Here is a 23,874-nt window from a genome sequence, read left to right as displayed (position 1 = left end):
CACAAGTGGCATTTTCAACTTCAGAATAACTGATAGCCTCACTTTGGTCATCAGATCCCAGTTCCATTTCAGGTTAGTTGAATCCTCATCATCATTCAAGATAACAGCATTCTTTGAGTGTCCTAACTGCATCTTTGGCTTTTTTCTCTCAGATTACCAAAAGTGATATTCTGCCCCGTAGTACAATTAGCATCCTTTTTTGCTATCCAGAACTAATAACTCCTTCAACATCTCTATGTCTTTCTTGTGGATGTTGTAGTAGCATTTATAAAACTCTTCATAACTTTGAAATTTGCTCAGAAACTCTTATTCACATTGGATACATACAGCATTTCCTTTGTTCTCAAAAAACCTAACTGGGTAAATTTAGAGAACCAGTATTTTCCTCCTCTATATCAGTCATAGAGATACAAGGAGAATGAAACACAGTACATAATGGACTTGTGCCAAGGCAGAGAACTTCTCAAGCTATGTGAGAGCAGAATAGAACGGAAAACTGCTAACACAAGTACGGAGTTCCCTCCGCCATCCACTGTAAAGTGACTTGGAGGGTGTATATTTGGATGTACAAAACCAGTTCCTTTACTCAGAGAATGAACACTTGGAGCAAAATCTATAGTTCTGTGCTGGAACCTAGGCAGAGAAAGAAGTTTTACACATTTTTATTTGGTTTGAATTTCATTTTATCAATTCTTTTCTTTGTACATACTTTTAATAATAAGTTTCAATTTACCTTTAATGGGTAGATTAAAAACCAATTTCATTAAATTATTATTATTATTATAGTTTTCAAACACCTGATTTCAAGGTTTACAGCACATAGATGGTGCACCACCCACTTGGAATTATGTGGATCAAAGTGTTACAGAGTGAAGCGAAGTAAACTTATTTTATAGCAAATAAAGAACCAATACATTATTTGCCATATATTGTAAATTTTAAGGATTATTTGGGAAGAAAATCTGATTATAACTATTAAAAATATAGCAAACCAGTCATCACAAATAGAGTGATAAGGAATTAAAGCAAGAAGTTCAAAATTTCAGTTTCACAGTCAACATTTAAAAATGAAAAGTTACTATGTAACAAAAGTAAGTTTAAAAGATATATATAATGAAGAACAAATTACTTGTTGAGTCTTCAAACTCAGGAGTTGGGTAATCTAATGCCACAGCTTCCAGATATTGCCGCATCTTCTGGATCTTGGGATTGGTGAAAACACGTGGATTGTAAGTCATTTTAAGTTTTGAAATAACTTTCTCTGCCACACTGACCATTTCAGGTGATGCTTCTTCCACTTTCTGCAAAGTACAGTCTCTGATTTCACCTGAGAAAGAAAACATTGTTTTAGTTTACTACATAATAGAAACATGCACACACTAATATAAGGAGCTGAACATTTTAGTATAACTGCTACACACCTTAATACACTACAAAATTTAATTACAAAATAATACAGTCACATATAATTCCTCTATAACTAAAATTTTTACGCCCATAACTCAATAAATGTGAATAGAGACCAAGAGTTCGGGAGGTGCCATTGCTCGGTAATGTTTGTAATAATTGTGGGCGAATGCGAGCCAAATTGGTGACACTTCGTTCTCAGCTCCAGGCTGTGATGGCTTCAGTTACACAGCTTGAGGCTGCAGTGGATGGGCACCACTGTTTTGGACCAGCTGTGGAGATCCAACGGACATCTAGCATCTCTGAGTCCTCCAATTGGTCCTCGCCTGTAGCCATCCCAGTTACTGCTTGCATTGAGGTTGACCCCTCACCTGTGGTCGAGTGGGAGGTCGCCCTGGGGTGTAGCAGGTGGCGAAAGACTTCCCAGGGGGGCCCACGTAAGGTCTCCCCAGTTAGTCTGACAAACAGGTTCCAGGTGCTGTCTGTGGCTTGGCAGAGTAGATAAATTTTTGACAAAAAAGTGTTGCTGGTTCGACTTCGAGTTCAAGAAGTACGGAAGATGTTTCTGGAACTGCAGCTGTTGTAAAAGAAGTAAATACAGACAAAACAAAAGTTAAAAATGAAGAGAAGAAAATTGTTCCTGATTTCGAGTTTCACAAAAAACTAAGTGCCAAGTCAGACATTACAAAAAGAAATAACCTCGTTAGTGATGATCCTGCAGAATGGTGTGTCAATGAATCAACAATTGACATTCTCTTACAACGTGGCATTAATCAAAATTTTAACGACGGTTTTTCTAATTCAAGAAGATCAATAGGCAATAAAACCAGATATTTGAACAAAAATGTATTTTACTGTTTTACTGTGAACTTTTAAATGGTGACTTAACTTTGTGCAATTTTCTAGTATACTCCTGTAGCACCGGTGCTGTTTTTTTGTGCACCATGTAAGTTGTTCATAGGTAAGGCCCCAATTGCTACTAATGGTATTGCAGATTGGAAAAATACACTCCTGGAAATTGAAATAAGAACACCGTGAATTCATTGTCCCAGGAAGGGGAAACTTTATTGACACATTCCTGGGGTCAGATACATCACATGATCACACTGACAGAACCACAGGCACATAGACACAGGCAACAGAGCATGCACAATGTCGGCACTAGTACAGTGTATATCCACCTTTCGCAGCAATGCAGGCTGCTACTCTCCCATGGAGACGATCGTAGAGATGCTGGATGTAGTCCTGTGGAATGGCTTGCCATGCCATTTCCACCTGGCGCCTCAGTTGGACCAGCGTTCGTGCTGGACGTGCAGACCGCGTGAGACGACGCTTCATCCAGTCCCAAACATGCTCAATGGGGGACAGATCCGGAGATCTTGCTGGCCAGGGTAGTTGACTTACACCTTCTAGAGCACGTTGGGTGGCACGGAATACATGCGGACGTGCATTGTCCTGTTGGAACAGCAAGTTCCCTTGCCGGTCTAGGAATGGTAGAACGATGGGTTCGATGACGGTTTGGATGTACCGTGCACTATTCAGTGTCCCCTCGACGATCCCCAGTGGTGTATGGCCAGTGTAGGAGATCGCTCCCCACACCATGATGCTGGCTGTTGGCCCTGTGTGCCTCGGTCGTATGCAGTCCTGATTGTGGCGCTCACCTGCACGGCGTCAAACACGCATACGACCATCATTGGCACCAAGGCAGAAGCGACTCTCATCGCTGAAGACGACACGTCTCCATTCGTCCCTCCATTCACGCCTGTCGCGACACCACTGGAGGCGGGCTGCACGATGTTGGGGCGTGAGCGGAAGATGGCCTAACGGTGTGCGGGACCGTAGCCCAGCTTCATGGAGACGGTTGCGAATGGTCCTCGCCAATACCCCAGGAGCAACAGTGTCCCTAATTTGCTGGGAAGTGGCGGTGCGGTCCCCTACGGCACTGTGTAGGATCCTACGGTCTTGGCGTGCATCCGTGCATCGCTGCGGTCCGGTCCCAGGTCGACGGGCACGTGCACCTTCCGCGACCACTGGCGACAACATCGATGTACTGTGGAGACCTCACGCCCCACGTGTTGAGCAATTCGGCGGTACGTCCACCCGGCCTCCCGCATGCCCACTATATGCCCTCGCTCAAAGTCCGTCAACTGCACATACGGTTCACGTCCACGCTGTCGCGGCATGCTACCAGTGTTAAAGACTGCGATGGAGCTCCGTATGCCACGGCAAACTGGCTGTCACTGACGGCGGCGGTGCACAAATGCTGCGCAGCTAGCACCATTCGACGGCCAACACCGCGGCTCCTGGTGTGTCCGCTGTGCGTGCGTGTAATCATTGCTTGTACAGCCCTCTCGCTGTGTCCGGAGCAAGTATGGTGGGTCTGACACACCGGTGTCAATGTGTTGTTTTTTCCATTTCCAGGAGTGTATTGAAATTGAAATAAGAACACCGTGAATTCATTGTCCCAGGAAGGGGAAACTTTATTGACACATTCCTGGGGTCAGATACATCACATGATCACACTGACAGAACCACAGGCACATAGACACAGGCAACAGAGCATGCACAATGTCGGCACTAGTACAGTGTATATCCACCTTTCGCAGCAATGCAGGCTGCTATTCTCCCATGGAGACGATCGTAGAGATGCTGGATGTAGTCCTGTGGAATGGCTTGCCATGCCATTTCCACCTGGCGCCTCAGTTGGACCAGCGTTCGTGCTGGACGTGCAGACCGCGTGAGACGACGCTTCATCCAGTCCCAAACATGCTCAATGGGGGACAGATCCGGAGATCATGCTGGCCAGGGTAGTTGACGTACACCTTCTAGAGCACGTTGGGTGGCACGGGATACATGGGGACGTGCATTGTCCTGTTGGAACAGCAAGTTCCCTTGCCGGTCTAGGAATGGTAGAACGATGGGTTCGATGACGGTTTGGATGTACCGTGCACTATTCAGTGTCCCCTCGACGATCACCAGTGGTGTACGGCCAGTGTAGGAGATCGCTCCCCACACCATGATGCCGGGTGTTGGCCCTGTGTGCCTCGGTCGTATGCAGTCCTGATTGTGGCGCTCACCTGCACGGCGCCAAACACGCATACGACCATCATTGGCACCAAGGCAGAAGCGACTCTCATCGCTGAAGACGACACGTCTCCATTCGTCCCTCCATTCACGCCTGTCGCGACACCACTGGAGGCGGGCTGCACGATGTTGGGGCGTGAGCGGAAGACGGCCTAATGGTGTGCGGGACCGTAGCCCAGCTTCATGGAGACGGTTGCGAATGGTCCTCGCCGATACCCCAGGAGCAACAGTGTCCCTAATTTGCTGGGAAGTGGCGGTGCGGTCCCCTACGGCACTGCGTAGGATCCTACGGTCTTGGCGTGCATCCGTGCGTCGCTGCGGTCCGGTCCCAGGTTGACGGGCACGTGTACCTTCCGCCGACCACTGGCGACAACATCGATGTACTGTGGAGACCTCACGCCCCACGTGTTGAGCAATTCGGCGGTACGTCCACCCGGCCTCCCGCATGCCCACTATATGCCCTCGCTCAAAGTCCGTCAACTGCACATACGGTTCACGTCCACGCTGTCGCGGCATGCTACCAGTGTTAAAGACTGCGATGGAGCTCCGTATGCCACGGCAAACTGGCTGTCACTGACGGCGGCGGTGCACAAATGCTGCGCAGCTAGCACCATTCGACGGCCAACACCGCGGTTCCTGGTGTGTCTGCTGTGCCGTGCGTGTGATCATTGCTTGTACAGCCCTCTCGCAGTGTCCGGAGCAAGTATGGTGGGTCTGACACACCGGTGTCAATGTGTTGGTTGGTTGGTTGGTTTTTGGGGAAGGAGACCAGACAGCGCGGTCATCGGTCTCATCGGATTAGGGAAGGATTGGGAAGGAAGTCGGCCATGCCCTTTCAGAGGAACCACCCCGGCATTTGCCTGGAGTGATTTAGGGAAATCACGGAAAACCTAAATCACGATGGCCGGACGTGGGATTGAACCGTCGTCCTCCCGAATGCGAGTCCAGTGTCGAACCACTGCGCCACCACGCTCGGTGTCAATGTGTTCCTTTTTCCATTTCCAGGAGTGTATTTTATCTCATCATGAGAATTCACTTGAACACAAAAATTCTGAGTTATCACTCATTTCAAGTCATATGTTGAGACAGAAAAAAATGTACTGGTGCAATGTATTGAAAAGGGTGTTTGCAGTAGTGAAGAAGCTAAAAAGTTGTGGATTTCCCCTATGTGGATACATTGAAAGATTCCATTAATTATGTAATGGTCAATTCATGATGTCTCTTGAACTTATAGCCAAGTTTGATCCTTTCCTTGCAGAGCACATTGAACGATATGGGAATCCAGGACAGGGACATACAAGTTATCTTTCTTCCACAATCTGCGATGAAATAAAAGAGCTTCTTTTTAACTAATAAAAAGAATTATCGTAAGTGAAATAAAACAGGCCAAATATTTCTATATAATAGTAGATTCTATTGCGGACATTTCACATATTGATTAATTACCTTTCATATTAAGATACGTGAACAAGAATGATAAACCTGTTGAGTGTTTCCTTCTGTTTTTACCAAACCCGGGACACAAGTCTGAAAACTTAGCTGAGGCCGTACTAAAAGTCCTGTCTACAAATTCCATTGACATTACTAACTGTAGAGGCCAGTCATATGACAACGAAAGCAATGTATCAGGAACCTACACTGGTTTGGAGGCACCCATTAAGGGACGAAATCTGAAAGTGCATGATGTGTCTTGTGCAGCACATTCTTTGAATTTAGTTAGCACTAGTGCTGCAAGCTGTTATTGGGAAGCATGTTCATTTTTCAATGTAGCGCAAAACCTTTATAATTTTTTCTTTGTTTCTACACAGTGCTGGTATAAACTTATTTCTTTCATGAAACCAGGAAGCAAAACGGTAAAAAGTTAATCGAAAACACGTTGGTAAGCAAGAGAGGAAGCGTGTGTAAGTCTATATGAAAACTGGGAGGGCATTATCGATGCCTTCACATGTATTGCCAATAATAGTTTGAAAAACCACTTGTGCGAAAAGAGGCTTCAGCTTTACTGTATCAACTCGCAGACTAGAAACAGTATTCATGATGACAGTTTGGAAGGACATACTCCAGAGATTTAATAGTGTAAATCTGAAATCGCAAAGTGTAAATATTGATACTAAAATAGTGCATGAATTATACGAATCACTTGTACGGTTTATTGCATCTATTTGTGGCATGTTCAACTATTATGAAAATAAATCCATGGAGATTGTGACTGATATAGACTATGGATGCACCTATGAAAGATCACAGACATGCAAACTTATGACGAAGAAGCAGACTCTGATGAAGGTTTTCTGACTGGAAGGGAAAAATTTAGAGTCAAAACATTTCTCCCAGTACTTGACAAGTTGAACGATGTATTAGTGAGGAGGAAGGAAAGCTATAGAATACTGTTGGACTCCTTCACAGTTTTCAGTAACCTTAAGAACAATTCACCTGGCAATATTGCTGAAAGTACAGCAAAACTCCAAGTGTCATATGACAATGATTTAGAGCCTTCCTTCCCTATTGAATGTGTATATTTTGCCGAACTTTTGAAATCTTCTGAGATTAGTGATATACCAGTCGAAATGAATAAATTTTCACAAAAAGAGAGGCTACAGACCATGTTTCCAAATGTTGACATTGGTCTTAGAATATTTCTATGTATGGCACTTACAAATTGCTCAGCAGAATGTTCGTTTTCAACTCTTTAAGATTGAAATCGTACCTACGTTCTACATTGTCTGAGAAGAGGTTGAACGCCTTGTCCATATTCACATCGAATCCGACCTCCTAACTGAAAGCTGTCTGAACTATGAATATATGATCAAAGAGTTTTCTGCCGTAAAAGCTAGATGCAAACTTTGCTGACTGGTGAGTTTGTTTATTTATTGGTATTTGTTTTAAAAATTTAGGATTATACTGTGATTTTTATTATAACTTAGAGCACATTCATTGGATTTACAAACTATATATTACCTGTTCATTTTACAACTGATGATGGCAGAACGCAGAACTAAACCTCCTTTACATGCAGACATGACCGAAGGTGCCCGACAATACTAAACAATACCCAAATGGCCAGGCCGCTCGGCGCTGTACAGTCAAGTCACCCCGATACTGTAATATATTACAACTGAGGCATATTCTTGGCATCTGCTGAAATGTATAGTTATTGTGGAAATATACGTTATCAGAGAGTATGCTCAGATGAAAAAGTGTTAATAAATAACACAGTCCAGTTCCGTCGATAAATACATAAAAGCTTTGCTAATACCATTAGAAAGAGCTGTGGTGAGAGCTATAGTTTCAGTACAAATCTGTTCAGCCCCTGCGTAGGTTAAAGGTATTGTGAACACTTATTATGCAGCATCTAGCTACACAGACCCTAATGCTTTGCACATTAATTATTGTATTATAAAACAAATTTGGTTTTTCCACTGTAGTCTGTAAAATTATGTAATAGCAAATCCATTTCAGTGTTTGGTCATCTGTGTTTAGTTATTAGTTCATGCACAAAAATCTGTATTTTATTTTCATTTCTTACGCTTTCCTATAGATTCACGCATTAATACCGAACATGTTTTTTTATCTACTACACATTCAAGTTATTAGATCGTAAAATGATAGCTTAATTTTAATTTTGAATGTGTCTCTGTAAAAGTACATTTTAATTTCTAATGTATGACATGTTCGATTCAATTTTTAGATCATATTACAACTTTTTTATTTTCATTTTCAATGGTTTCCTGTAAAAGAACATATTAAAAGTGAATGTATAACAAAAATCTGTTGTCTCCTACATGCTCTGCTGAATTATTAGGCCATAAAAGAGAAGTTATTTTCCTTGTGTTCATTTCTGTTGTCTTTCGACAGAAGAATGTGTTAACGCAATGCAGTTTTAAGCTTGTTTTATCTGGTGCCATACACCAAGTACAGTTCAGGAACCATATTACATCTTGGTTGAGCGCAACTAGACCACTGACGCATCCTTCAGAACAATGAATAGCAGAGTATGGAAATTGCTCACAGCACACCAACCCAAAAAGGCAATTGTGAAGTAATCAGGTAACGGTTATTACTTAAAAAAAAAAAAAAAAAGTGTGTGTGTGCGTGGGTGGGGGGTGGGGGGGGGGGGGGGGGGTGGCGGCACGCATGTAATATGGTGTGCCTACGGCCGCAAAATTTTTAAATCCACTACTGATGGAATCGTAGAGGGAGACCAAGAGATCAATACACTAAGCAGATTCAGAAGGATGTAGGTTGCTGTAGGTACTGGGAGATGAAAAAGCTTGCACAGGATAGAGTAGCATGGAGAGCTGCATCAAACCAGTCTCAGGACTGAAGACCACAACAACAACAACTGATGGATTGGGTCCTCCCGGATGCCATGAAGAGCACGGGTGCAGGTGGTGGCTCCCGTTGGTACCAATGAAGTGTATCACCTTGGATCAGAAGAGATTCTCTGGTTTTGAGCGGCTAACAGAAGTAGTAAAGACTGCCAGTCTTGTTTGTGAGATGAAAGCAGAGCTGACCATTTGCAGCATAGTCGACAGGACCGATTGCTGACCTCTGGTACAGAGCCAAGTGGAGAGTCTGAATTAGAGGCTCAGACGGCTCTGCAACTGTGTAGGCTGCAGATTCCTCAACTTGTGCCAAAGGGTTGTTGGGTTTTGGGTTCTGCTGACTAGGTCAGGAGCCCACTATACACAGGAAGTGGCTACACAGGTAGCAGGGGCTTTGTGGCGTGGACTGGGCGGTTTTTAGGTTTTTGAGGATCTTGGGAAAACACAAAAAGGGATTCAGTCACAAAGGCTGCAGGCAGAACACAGGAAGACGTAGATATAGGATCCACTGATACGACAGTTGTAAGTTGTCATAGCTGTGTTGGGAAAGTACCAGAGCTCCAAGTGCTAATAGAAAGCACTGACACTCAAATCGTTATAGGCACTGAAAGCTGGCTAAAAACGGAGGTAAGCTCAGCTGAAAGTTTTACGAAGAATGTAATGGTGTTCTGAAAGGATAGGCTAAACATGGTTGGCGGTGTCGTGTCTGTTGCTGTTGGAAGTGCTTCACCTTGTCGTGAAATTGAAGTAGATGGTTCCTGTGAGTTAGTATGGGCAGAGGTCATTGCTGGCAAACAGAATAAAATAATAATCGGATCCTTTTACCGACCTCCCAATTCAGAAGATACAGTAGCTGAAAGGTTCAAAGAAAACTTGAGTTTGATTTCAAGCATGTACTTGACTCATACGCTTACAGGTAGTGGTGACTTTAATTTACCCTCGCTATGCTGGAGAAAATACATGTTTAATTCCATAGGTATGCATAACACATCATCCGAAATTGTGCTAAATGCATTCTTTGAAAAATATTTCGAGCAATTAGTTCATGAGCCCACACAAATAATAAATGGGTATGAAAACACACTTGAACTCTTCGCAACCAATAACCCTGAGTTAACAGAGAGCATCGAAACAGACACAGGGATTAGTGAACACAGGGTTGTCATAGCGAGATTGAATATTCTAACCATGAAATCCTCCAAAAATATACCTATTCAAAATAGAAGATAGAAATTCACTTGATGCCTTCCTGGGAGTCAAGTCAATCTCCATTCCTCCATTAACAAAATAAGTGTAGACCAGATGTTGCTTGAATTCAAAGAAATAGTATCGACAGCAATTGAGAGATTTATACCAATCAAATTAACAAATGATGGAGCTGATCCTCCTTGGTACACGAAACGGGTCAGAACACTGTTCCAGAAACAACGAATCAAACATGCCAAATTTAAACAGATGCAAAATCCCCAAGATTGGTGATCATCTACAGAAGCTTGAAATTTAGCGCGGACTTCTATGCGAGATGCTTATTATAGTTTCCACAATGAAACTTTTCCTCAAAACCTGGCAGAAAATCCAAAAAGATTTTGGTCGTATGCCAAGTATGCTAGCGGCAAGACTCAATCAATGCTTTCTCTGCGCGATAGCAATGGAGATATTATCGACGTCAGTGCTGCCAAAGCGGAGTTACTAAACACAGCCGTCCGACATGCCTTCATAAAATAAGACGAAGCAAATATTCCAAAATTCAAATCACGAACAGCTGCCAACATGAGTAACGTAGAAGTAGATATCCTCAGAGTAGTGAAGCAACTTAAATCACTTAATAAAAGCAAGTCTTCTGGTCCAGACTGTATAACAATTAGGTTCCTTTCAGAATATGCTGATGCAATAGCTCCATACTTAACAATCATATACAACTGTTCGCTCAATGAAAGATCGGTACCCAATGGCTGGAAAGTTGCACAGGTCACAACAATATTCAAGAAAGGTAGTAGGAGTAATCCACTAAATTACAAGCAGAAGAAAACAGTCTATTGACACAGAGTCAACATGGATCTAGAAAACATCGTTCTTGTGAAACACAATTAGCTCTTTACCCGCATGAAGTGTTACTGACACATGAGATTTCAGACTGATTCCATATTTCTGGATTTCTGGAGGGCTTTTGACACTATATCACACAAGTGGATTTTAGTGAAATTGCACTGCTTATGGAATATCGTCTCAGTTAAGTGACTGGATTCGTGATTTCCTGTCAGAGAGGTCAGAGACTGACGGAAAGTCATCGAGTTAAAAAGATGTGATATCTGGCATTCCCCAAGGTAGTGTTATAGGCCCTTTGCTGTTCCAGATCTATATAAACGAATTGGTAGACAATCTGAGCAGCCGCCTTAGGTTGTTTGCAAGTGATGCTGTCATTTATCACCTAATAAAGTCATCAGAAGATCAAAACAAATTGCAAAACAATTTAGAAGAGATATCTGTATGGTGTGAAAATTGGCAACGGACCCTAAATAATGGAAGTGTGAGGTCATCCACATGAGTGCTGAAAGGATTCCTAAACTATGGCTACACAATAAATCATTCAAATCTAAAGGATACCTAGGAATGACAATTACGAGCAACTTAAATTGGAAGGAAGATGTAGAAAATGTTATGGGGAGGGGTAACTGAAGACTGTGTTTTATTGGCAGGACACTTAGGAAATGTTACAGATCTACTAAGGAGACTGCCTAGACTACGCTTGTCCGTCCTCTTTTAGAATACGGCTCCATGGTGTAGGATCCTTACTAGACAGGATTGATGGAGAACATCAAAAAAGTTTGCAGAAGGGCAGCACATTTTGTATTATTGCGAAATAGGGGAGAGAGTGTCATGAAATGATACAGGATTTGGGGTGAACATCATTAAAACAAAGACTTTTTCACTGCTACAGAATCTTCTTATGAAATTCCAATCACCAACTTTCTCATCTGAATGCAAAAATATTTTGTTGACTCTGACCTATATAGCAAGAAATGATCACCATGATAAAATAAGGGAAATCAGAGCTCATACAGAAAGTTATAGGTGTTCATTCTTTCCGCACACTGTACAAGATTGGAATAATAGAGAATTATGAAGGTGATTTGATAAACCTGCTGCCAGGCTCTTAAATGTGATTCGCAGAGTATCCATGTAGATGTAGATGAATCTGAAGTAAAGGTAATGATGTTGATCAAAATCTGTGATACAGATTTCTGAGCCTTTTCTCACTAATTTGTTTTGACGATCCAAACAATTCTACATGAAAAAGTATTATGGTTTTTCTGTTTTCATTGTCTTCTAATAATAGTTATGAAGTGTCAAAACCTACTGATGTACTTTCCTGGATGGATTCACTGTTGCTGTTATTAATCTACTGCTGTATCTACGTGATACCTCTACAATTCACAATTAAGTGCCTTGCAGAGGGTTCACTGAACAACCTTCAAGCTATTTGTCTACTGTTCCACTCTCTAACAGCGCATGGAAAAAATGAGCACTTAAATTTTTCTGTGCTAGCTCTGATTTCTTTTCTTTTATCATGGTAATCATTTCTCCCTATGTAGGTGAGCATCAACAGAATATTTTTGCAACCGGAGGAGAAACTTGGTGATTAAAATTTCATGAGAAGATCCTGCCACAGTGAAAAATAGCTTTGTTTTAATGATTACCACCCTAATTCCTGTATCATTCCGTGGAACTCTATTCCTCGTTTTGTGAAGAAACAGTTTCTAGAAATCTCATATTACACAATTTCAAACAAATAAAGATGACATGCTAGTTCCAAAAATAGACCATGGCAAACACTAAATGAAAAACTATTCGTAAAATTCCTTGGAATCCAGTTGGGATAATGAGCTAAAGTGCAGTCAACACAAAAACAAACTAATCAAGAAGCTCAGTTATGCACATTTTGCACTTATATTTAATGTTATCGAGATTTAAGACCAGGCCGATGACTTATTTTTCGTACTAGCACTTTATGTTGTCTTACAGAATTATGTTCTGAGACAATGCAGCTAATTAACTACAGCATTTATTTAGTGACAGTGTACAGTAAGAATATGGTTTTAATTAAATAGCTACACATTCTGAGGAGGCACCTCCATACAACTTTGCTTATACCCACCTCACAGTACACTTACTCCTTAATGGTATTTGTTGCTAATAATAAAGTAAGTACACTTTATATTTTGTGTATGGTTCAAGAATGTGGTTCTGTATTCTAGTTTGAAGGTCTTAACAAGCTTCCATATAACATAAGGCCAGGAACTGAAAGTAGTACAGAAAATCGTATTTTAAAATCAATTTTCTAGATGACAATACTATTTAATATGGGGCACAAGCTCAGAATGGGTAAAGACTCTCGAAAGGAAACTGGTAATTTCCATCTCAAAAGTTCACAAATGGCATTTGACCAACTCAATTGGATTTTCAACCCATGGAAAATCTACATAATCTGGCTGGATGGGTATTTGAACTTCTCTCATCCCGAATGTGAATCAAGCAGTTATCCACTGTACCACCTTGTTGAGTGCAAGAAATCGAGAATTTCTAAAAATGGCGCCATTCCTCATCACCAAAACCAAAGAAGTTTCAAACAGAACCATCAGCAGGGAAGGTTATGCTGACTCTCTTTTGGAATGAAAAAGGCATCATTTTGGGGCATTACATGCCTAGAGGGACCACTGTCACCAGTGCATCATACACAGATCTCCTAAAAAATCATCTGCGGCCTGCAATCAAATCAAAGCGACGTGGATTGCTGTCAGCACGTGACAATGCAAGGCCCCACACTGCCCATACAACAGTTGCAACAATCACAGACCTGGATTTTGAGTGTCTTCCTCATCCACCATACTCACCAGAGCTTGCCCCAAGTGATTTACATATGTTTGGACCACACAAAGATGCAATGGGAGGAAAGAAGTTCCGTTCTGATGAAGAGGAACGACACGTGGTGCATGAGTGATTGCGCGGACTACCACAAGAATTTTTTTCTAAAGGAATTTATGCACTTCGTAGTGCTGGAGGACTTGCATTGAGCGTGGGGGAGATTATGTTGAAAAGTGATAGAGCTTTGTACCACTTCTACACAATAAATAATATTTAAAAAATATTTAAGGTTTTCATTTGACTCACCCTCGTACTTCACACAAGAATGTCCTCAGCATGAGTAAAAGGGTAGGGGAAGTCGCTTAACATGAAGAATATTCACTGATTTCCTATGAATAAAATTGGATGAGTTTCTCACAATGGAGAGCATTCTCAGAGTTCTGAAGCGAACTCTGTAGTGTACTTTGAGCTGGGAGAAATTTGTTGAGGTAAGGTCTTACTGAGTGCATGAAAACAGTAGAATTTATGGTGCTTGAACAGCAAAAACTGATAGAGGCGCACAGAGTCTGAAAAAATACTGATGAGAGAAATTTTAGACATTTGACAATGAAAACATTATTTGGCTGGCAAATCACTTTCTTTCCGAAAATCATGAAAGAAGAAGGGTCACTCTTTCAAATGAATTGAAAATGAAAACTTTCTTGTGCTATTTAGCTGATGCAGGTTTTCAGAAAGGTGTAGGAGAAGACTTACATATACATCAGACTACTGTCACTTATATTTTTGGATATGGTTCAAGCACCTTTGTGGATCCGATTTACCAAAAATGTAGGTAAACTAGAAACAGCAAAAGTTAAGTAGCGATCACGGTCTGAGTTTCCATGTGCAGTGAAGGCTCTCGACTGCACACACATACGAATCATGAAACTTTTTGTGCATGGGGATGAATATATTAACTGAAATGGCTTTCCATGGTATCAATGTGCATGCAACATTTGATTATAGAGAAATGCTTACTAGTATCAATGCTTCATGGTCTGAGTTTAAAATATGGAGAGACTCTGATGTATGGAGAAACTCTGATGTATGGCAGACACTAGAAGCAAATCAGCGTAAGGCTTTACTTTTAGGAGATGATGGCTATGCCATTGCACCATAGCCATGACATTATTCCAGAATCCACAAACACCTGAGGAGAGGGTCTGCAATAGACTGCACTCCAAAGACAGGATGATGATCAACGTTGCTTTCGACAGGTGAAAGCAGTTTCCCAATTCTGTAAAACAAAATAAAACTTGCTCATTCAAAAACCCCCAAAGTGATCATAGTTTGTTTTGTTTTGTACACTGTTGCAAAACAAATGGGGGTGATGATTTTGGTGCACCTAGAGAAGACAATACTATTACAGTGATGGAAGAGGAAGGATCAGCATACATACATATACATGGTACTAACAGAAGAGAAAAAATGCTAACGTTATACATCAACTGTAATGAATGGGGTGTTTGTCAGTAAATTTTGTATAAGTAGGTCTAATTCCTTTTTTTAAATCCCATAGTATTTTGATTTTTTTAATTCCATAGTATTTTGATTTTTCTTGGAACTTCCTGAAATTTGATTTGGAAATTTTTCTTGTACCAAAAATTGTTCCAAGGGTATGGTGAAAGTACTTGCCAGATACTACAGTGAGTAACTGCACAAATTGTTCAACCTAAACATTCGAAACTGGAACATGTTACCCTTATTGTTTCACTGAACACACATTGTACTGAACCTGTGTGAATGAACATTAAATTTAAAAAATAATCCTTAATTAAAAAAAAACTGTTTTCTGGTGTTACATTAGAAAACATATTACTTTTCACTCTCCTCTCTCATCTATTTCTGCTGTTTTCTCTTCAATATAACTAACTGGTACAGCAACCAGTCTCTGTAATTCAGCATTTGACAAACTGATCACCTCCTCTGTTTCCATGTTTAATCACCTTCCCTTCTGTGTTCTTTCATGACCCAAACTAGGTGAGGTTGGTGAAGCAGCTACTGTAACTTCCGGATCCACTACATCCAGAACATTTTCGATTAAAACTGGAGTGTAGCAGAACTGATTGTGTCTCAAAATATGTAGAGTCAGAATCTAATCAGTCATTCTGATCTACAAATTCAAAGCTAGGTTCTGGGAAGAGAGACAGGCAGAGGCACAAGCCCCAACTACAGAACCTTTTTTCTCCAAGGAATTGTTTTCTAATTCACAATTTCAGAGTGTTAAGTACATAATAAAAAAATGGACAGAAGGGGACTTACCAAGTTTCATGTATAACAGAGAGTTGCAGTCATCCCCATCTAAAAAACAGCTCTTCCTATTTTTTAATGTCAATTTCATATTCCCCATTTTTTGACATTGACCTTACACTTAATGCATCACTTCATATGGTGCAGTATTTTAATATTTGTGATAACTATTTTCTTTTCCAAAAGTCGACATATAACGACACTTAATTTCAACTTTCAGCCTTCTCCTTTCTCGCAATAGGAGTTTTGAATTTGCTTATTATTGCTAAATAATATTTTATAATATTTACAAAAGCAAATTCAGAATCTTCCATTTCAGTTACATAAATTACACAACACGTACTTTTCTGCACACACACACACACACACACACACACACACACACACACTCTCTCTCTTTGGCACACAAATGTAAACAAACTGAGAACCTTCTTGCTGAGAACTTACTCAAGAAGGAGGGGAAGTAGCAAGAAAGTACTGCCTGTTTAGAGAAAATGCTTTGATTTTTTTATTCATACAAAATTGAGAACTTTCTCAGAGAATGTTCTTTTGCTTTGAGAATCTTCTCCAGAGAATGTACTCTTTTTTTATCCCTGCAACCAATGCAACCAATACCATATTGGACAATGAATAATTAGAGGTAGAGTATATAAAACAGCTGATGCTATAGACAAATTAAGAATATACCACATGAAGAATTAACTATGAGGAAGTTTTTTGCAATGTGGGCCTTTTTTTTTTTTTTTTGTAAGGTGTGTGTGTGGGGGGGGGGGGGGGGGGGGGGGTAGGAGGTAAGGATCAGTCAAATGTTTTGTAAAATTATTTGTCCAAAAAAGTAAGAAATAAAACAGATCACAGAGACATTTGACATACTTCAATTGCTCTACATAATTTTGAACTTCATTCAATGGCTCTTCAAATGTTTCTCTAATCTGGTTTATTTCTCATCTTTACAAAAATCACATCACAAAACATTTATCTTTTGTTCCCTTTTTGTATTTTCATGTTTTGTTCAGAAAGAAAAGATAAACTTTTTGACACCTTACTTGTCTTCCTATTGTCTGATGTTCTCGGAATATCCTGAATTTAGCACCTGATTCAAAAGAAACCATGTTAAAAATCAAGTATCACACCAATGCAACTTCTTGTGTGCAAAATGGCTATGCCTTGAATAGACGAACTTTCATCATTTACTTTGCAAGAGTCTTTTGTTCTTGAAATGTCTTGAATTTAATATTTGATTCAAAGGAAGCAATTTTGGCACTTAAATAGAACATAAATTTAACTTTTTACACATAAAATAGCTACGCCTTAAAGAGATGAACATTTTTACATTTAATTTACATTGCTAGCAGCATCTGTACATGAAATATTTCAATTTTCTGTCAAATTACTAATTATGATTTTCTTAAGTACGCTGACTACTTTCAAGCAATATTTTGCAATCCCTCCCTCTCTGTACTAGACCTCACACTGGTCATTTTGATTTCCCAGTTTTCCATTTCCCACTGTGTTTGGCTATGAAAATTAGGAGAACAACCTATTATTTGATTTACAGTGTTTTTTTTTTTTTTTTTCACTGTGTCCACACATCAAACCAAAAAGTAATTTTTCAACAATGTTTAAACTGTTTTGAAAATAATCAAATTTATTTTGTGTATCAATATGATAGTAGAACGGAACGTAGATGCACTACTTCCTACAAGGTACAAAAACAGAGGCCATTCACAGGGAAAGGTGAAGTCTGTTTCATCTACTGGAATCATTATAGTTATAGTTTTCCTAGAAAAGGAATTCTCACTACTATTTATCTTATGAATGGTAACACAATTACAGGTGAATACAGCACACACCTTCTGGACCAAATGGATGAAAACATGTAAGAGAAGAAGCCTGGTGAGTCTAAGGTCACCAATTTCCACATCTAAATATATTTATGACTGAAAAACATACCAAGTCCACTAAAAAGTGTAAGACTATTTTGGAAACCTCATAAAATTTGGTTTCAGAAAATGAATCCACTGATAGGCTAAATGTTGGAAAGTACAATGACCGATGGGAAAACTAGGTTAAAAAAACAAATGCAGGTTTCATTATCATTGTATATTATTTTCTGAGGTTATTACAACTTCTAAATTAACTTTACCTAGCAAAAGCTTTACTGTGATCAACATGTATACAGATCTATTCTTTAGCAGTTCTTTGACTAACTTTCAAGGCACTAGCATTCTGAGGAATTTGTGAGTCACCTCCTGATATTAGATTCAACAAAATTCCCGTATATAACCACAGTTCGCGCCAAACTAATCTTTACTCACAATTGTTGAATCTCGATCAGACTCAGAGAGAGAGGCATAGGCAGATCTCCACCGTGGTTCCTTCACAGCAAGAAGTCATATTGCAAGATTATGAATGACGGAATATCACACTGGTTGAAATGCTGGACCATATCTCAGAGGTTCCTTCACAGCATGAAGTCATACTGTAAGACTGTGAGTGAAGGAATATTGCGTGGCTGAAATTCTGGACCGTGTCTCCTCAGCAGATGATACAGCAACAGTTGCCCAGCTTCAACTTCATCTATGTACTAGCAGCTTTTCAATTAATGTTACGACTACACTGAGCTGACCCTGCTTACATTTATCAGTTATTGCTAACAGACTGCTGTAGGAACATTTCGATCTGTGATTGTGGCCATTCATGCTTGTTGATTCAATGTATTTCTATCTCTTGTTCTGGGAGTCATCATTGTTCTACATGATTTTACTATACAAATGATTATGATGTGCATCTCTACAGGAACCTTCCAGGCAACACTATTTGTTCAAAGATTGTATTTAAGCTGAGGCAATTAAACAGTCTCTCAGAATATGATGTCAGAGAGATTTGGAACCAATTCGTTAAAAAATGTGAGTCTAGCAAATAACAGAAAAACACTGCATTATAAGACAATGGTTCTCACTATCAGGAGCAAAGCCATTACAATCTTCTCAATGACTATGTGTAATCAGCTGACAAATGGAGATTAATGTTAATAGTAAGACATGTCTTTATCAGTGGACATATATAAGTGTTTTTGTCTGTCTGTCACCACATCGACTACACATACGAATATTAAACATAAGAGCCTACAAAAGAGATTCCTATCAAGTGTCAACTACAAGTTATAAGGAAACAACCAATACTCCTTTATTTGATGCACTGCAATCAATCCTCAAGTACATATTATATTCCATTCTGTATTCTCATCAATTCAAGCACATAAGCAGTTACCCAAAATAAAATAAAAATGTGTTGGAAAAATTAAAATGTTTTGCTGAAAGAGCTTCACAAAAATTTTCATACATTGAGGAGTCTCTTTGATGTTACATTAGGTTTGGGAAAAAATTAACCTATTGAATTTAAGCTGTAATTAAAATTGAATGTGGCCAATAAAGTAATCTACACATAAAGGCCTTCAAGATGGATTTGATAAGATCCTCTTTCAATCCACACAACAGCTCACATAACATGAAAAATAATGGAAGATTAGTGTTTCACCTCTTGTTAACAAATGGGACACTTTAACACATGGGAAACAAATGGAATAGAGACATGCATGCATGCATGCATGCATACATACATACCCTCACAATAGTGAGATGTAACAATGCAAACAATGGTGAAGCATGAACTGCAATTCCAAGTGCATCTTACAAGTGTAAAAATGAGATTAGGGATTGTAGATAAACATTTATAAACATGAACATCAAATTTTATGAACAACAATATGTTTCACTTCACTCATTATCATCATTCCTTATTCTCTTACATTATCCCAGTATTTACTGTAACTGTTCCGTACCAATCAATGAAAATAACAAAAAAACCTTTTTCTAATTCTTGGCAACTTTGTATGATTAGGTAAGTAACATAATACACTTACTTCTAAAGGGTATGTAGATGATATGGAACCCATCATATGCCTTTGGCCTGTTGTGTTCATCAAATTCCTGTCTTTGTGGAAGCAAAGCTCCCAAACGGGGACTTGCCCCTCTGCGTTCACATACCCAGCATATAGGAACTACACTTTGTGCAATGCATTTCAACAGCAAGGCAGAAAATATTGTTGAACTACCTGAAAAATAAAAGAAAAGTCAAAGGATGTACATCTCTAATGCCAGATGATGTAATAACTCCATTAAAGTTTAGAACTGAATAAATCTATAGGTCACTAAGTCAAGTGGCGTAAATTTAAAGAAGCTCCCCACTCATGCCTCCAGAGTTTTGATTAAATTTTTATGGGTTGTATATACAGGTGGTAGAATGATTGGCATTTTGGTCCGAGCTACCATGGCGGTCATGTGTGCGTGAGGTGTGGTTGTTTGTGTGAATGAATGGTGTGTATTTCTCTTTCTTTTTCAGATGAAGGCTGTGGCTGAAAGCTTTTGTGTGTCTTAACTGTGCCTGCCTGCCACTTAACATGTCATCTTTATAGTGAGAAGCAATGTCCCTCTCCCTAAATTGCAGATTTTAGAACCTAGAATTTTCGTTGCTCAAATAATTACTGACTTATCCACAATTAAAGATGATTCAAAAAATTTATTCATAAATTTTGTCAGATTTTCAAAAGACTATATCTCAAATGGGGTCATCTCAGATTTGATTTTTCTTTCCACCACTGAAAAGAGCTCATTCCATTTTATCAGGAAATGGTGCAAAGAAAAGTTAAATCTGAGATGACTCTTCTGAGATATCGCCTTTTGAAAAATCTGACGAAATTGATGAATAAATATTTTGAATCAATTTTAATCTTGGATAACTCAGTTATTATCTGAGTACTCAAGACGCTGCTTGTACAGACACATTACACGCAGGTAGGCTGCAAATGAACACATCAGAGCAGAAAGTCATTCTGTCATATGATAAAAACTGCCAAACATGATCCAAATTTCCTGTAACAATATTTCTAAGTTACTGTGGAAGAAAATTAATAAATCTGCTGTAAATTGAGCACATGTTCAGCAATTAGACTGTTGTACCCACAAAGTAGAATCTCTAAGTTTCAGCACGGAAGTCCTATCAGATCGTGAACAACAGCAAAGCAAACTTGATGATTTATTCCTATCTGTCGCACCATGGAAAAACTGTCCTTTAAGCAGCATTACTAATGGTCCCACCACACTACTTATCAAACAGTAATTTGGCACGGCTGCATGTAAGACCTATATGTACACCATATAAAAACTTCATCAAAATTGGAGAGGATCATGTGGACGACTTGACATGGAGTGTCCATATATATGATGTAGCAACTGATACTTTCATTTTGTATAAATACAACAGAAGAAATGCCACATTGTCTCATGATACTTAAGCTTGTGCTTGACTGTATGACAATTATTTAGATGATCAGTCTCATTTTTAAACCATGATATTCGAAAGATTTAATGTACTTACATGAGGCACTCATTTCATACCAAGAAGTCCCTTCCGTACAGCCTAGCCACCCGCGGTCATCGCATCTGCAGTGACGAGCTGTCCCTCTCGGAATATACTAAGAGTCTCACTGAAGTCTTCACTGACCGTAATTATCCTCCCAACCTTGTACAAAAGCAAATCTCCCGTGCCTTATCTTTACTGTCTCCCACCACCTAGTATTCCCCTTGTAACTCAGTAGCACCAAGGACTGGAGCAATTGAACTAAATTCTCTCCACCATGGTTTCGATTACCTCTCATTGTGTCCAGAAATGAGAAATGTCCTGCTCATCCTTCCTATCCATCCCACAGTGGTATTCCGCCGTCCACCGGACCTACACAATATACTCGTCCGTTCTTACACACCCCTGTTCCCAGTCCCTTACATCATGGCTCATACCCCTGTAATAGACCTAGATGCAAGACCTGTCCCATACATCCTCCCACCACCACCTACTCCAGTCCAGTCACTAACATCACCTATCCCATCAAAGGCTTTGAAACCAGTCCTGTGGTCTACAAGCTAGGCTGCAACCATTGTGCTGCATTCTACGTAGGCATGACAACCAACAAGCTGTCTGTCCGCATGAATGGCCACTGACAAACTGTGGCCAAGAAAGAAGTGGACCACCCTGTTGCTGAACATGTTGCCCAACATAATACCCTACATTTCAATGACTGCTTCACAGCCTGTGCCATATAGATCCTTCCCACAAAAACCAGCTTTTCTGAATTGCGCAGGTGGGAACTTTCCCTGCAGTACATCCTATGTTCCAATAACCCTCCTGGCCTCGACCTCTGTTAGCCACTGTCCTCACCCATCCAGTCCCTTCCCTGTTCCCATTCCACCACTACACAGCTGTCATTCCACCACCACACCCAGTCTTTTTATTTCTCTCCTTTTCCACTACTCCCCTCCCCCCTTCCACACCTCTCCCCTGCCTTCCACCTAACCTGCAGCACTTCACTGTCCACCACCTCCACAATACTATCCCTCCACCTCCCTGCCCCAGCCTCTTCCTTACCCCCATCTAGTCACCACTCCCATCATGCATTGGTGCTGCTGCTCACAGTGTGGTTTCAACTACCTGAGACTGCAGCCGTATGTGAGAGTTGCGACTGTGTGTGTGTGTGTGTGTGTGTGTGTGTGTGTGTGTGTGTATTGTTGACGAAGGCCAATGGCCGAAAGCTTTAATTGTGAGTGTCTTTTTGTTGTGCCAATCTGCGACTCAGCATCTCCTCTATATGGTGAATAGCAACTTTCCTTCTCACAATATTGTTAGAGGAACATATCTAGATTTAAGTATATGAGACAGATTGTCACTGATGTGGGATGTGGCAGTTATGCTGAAACGAAGGGGATAACTGGAAAGAGTGGAAAACTGCATCAAACAACTCTTTTAATTCGTAGTAAATGATTTCATGCATTACCATTTTATCTGTCAAATGACTACTGTGCCATACTGATTCTCTCAGCACCCATTTCCACACTAGGTCAGAGACACTTTGTATGTAGTTCTTTAATCTCTCTCATGTCCCGATCACCTCTCTTCTTCTGTGAATGCTTCCTATTCCTTACAATAAAGGCTTACAGTTAGTTGCTTCAGAATTGTTAACAGCAGTTGTCAACAACTGGTGTGGATGTTTCCTTTCTCAGTAAGTTTTTTGGAGACACCAGGGGGCCACAACCTGGCAGTTCCTTGTTTAGGTCATCAACTCATCTCATTTCTGTGTGTGTGTGTTATTTTTTATTTATTTATTTATTTATTTATTTTTTTTGCAATGGCAACAAAACTCTCATGCTGCCACTGATGTATTGTACAGGCCACCTCTTATAAAGTCTGAAGTCAGAACTCCAAGGACCTGTTAAGCCGCTACACAGTAGCCCAGCTTATTGGTTAGTTCCTTGTGACAAACAGAAAATATCCATCCCACCTCATTTTTTCTTCATGCTGATTGTTGCTTGCATATTACACAGGCACTAATTACTTTGTCTCCCTTGTAGTAAAGGAGGTATTACTCAATATGGTACTCCGCATCTCCACTATATGGTGAGTGGCAGCTTTCCTTCTCATAATATTGTTATATTCCATCCTGGAATTTTTTTCCTCCTGTTGTCCTTTCAACCACAGTTAACACAAACAAATCGTGTAGTGCTATAAGCACAACTTTTTATCTCTTCCATTCATCCTGCTCCACAAAAGACTTTTGTTTTTACTCATTGCATTATCTTTTCATTCCATATCAATCAATCCATTTGATCTACTGTAATATCGCTTTCCAAGGCTCCCAATCATTTCATTTATTTTTTTCCAATGTCCATGTTTTTGCACTCATACAGAGCTGTGCTTCAAACAAAGCTTTTCATGAATCTTTTCCTGATCTCAAGGTGTACATTTTTGAATGTTTGCAGCTGTGGCTTTTTACAGAAAGCCCTTTTGCTTTGCA

At 40.1% G+C, this 23,874-nt stretch overlaps 1 protein-coding gene across 1 annotated transcript in view; it reads right to left on the bottom strand.

Annotated features, from left to right (window-relative positions):
- Window positions 1-23,874, bottom strand: part of LOC124605568 (ATP-dependent DNA helicase 2 subunit 1) — a 172,610-nt gene that overhangs the window by 17,283 nt on the left and 131,453 nt on the right. The window contains exons 9-10 of the mRNA XM_047137342.1: window positions 19,894-20,085; window positions 1,130-1,327 (exon numbers count right to left, since the gene is read on the bottom strand). Coding sequence (XP_046993298.1) covers window positions 1,130-1,327; window positions 19,894-20,085 — 390 coding nt within the window. The remainder of the gene's footprint in view (window positions 1-1,129; window positions 1,328-19,893; window positions 20,086-23,874) is intronic.

This window comes from Schistocerca americana, chromosome 3 (assembly GCF_021461395.2).
Source record: "Schistocerca americana isolate TAMUIC-IGC-003095 chromosome 3, iqSchAmer2.1, whole genome shotgun sequence".
Classification (NCBI taxonomy): domain Eukaryota; kingdom Metazoa; phylum Arthropoda; class Insecta; order Orthoptera; family Acrididae; genus Schistocerca; species Schistocerca americana.
The sequence above is the reverse complement of the archived record's forward strand: the minus strand, read 5'-3'. Positions and strand labels throughout refer to the sequence as shown.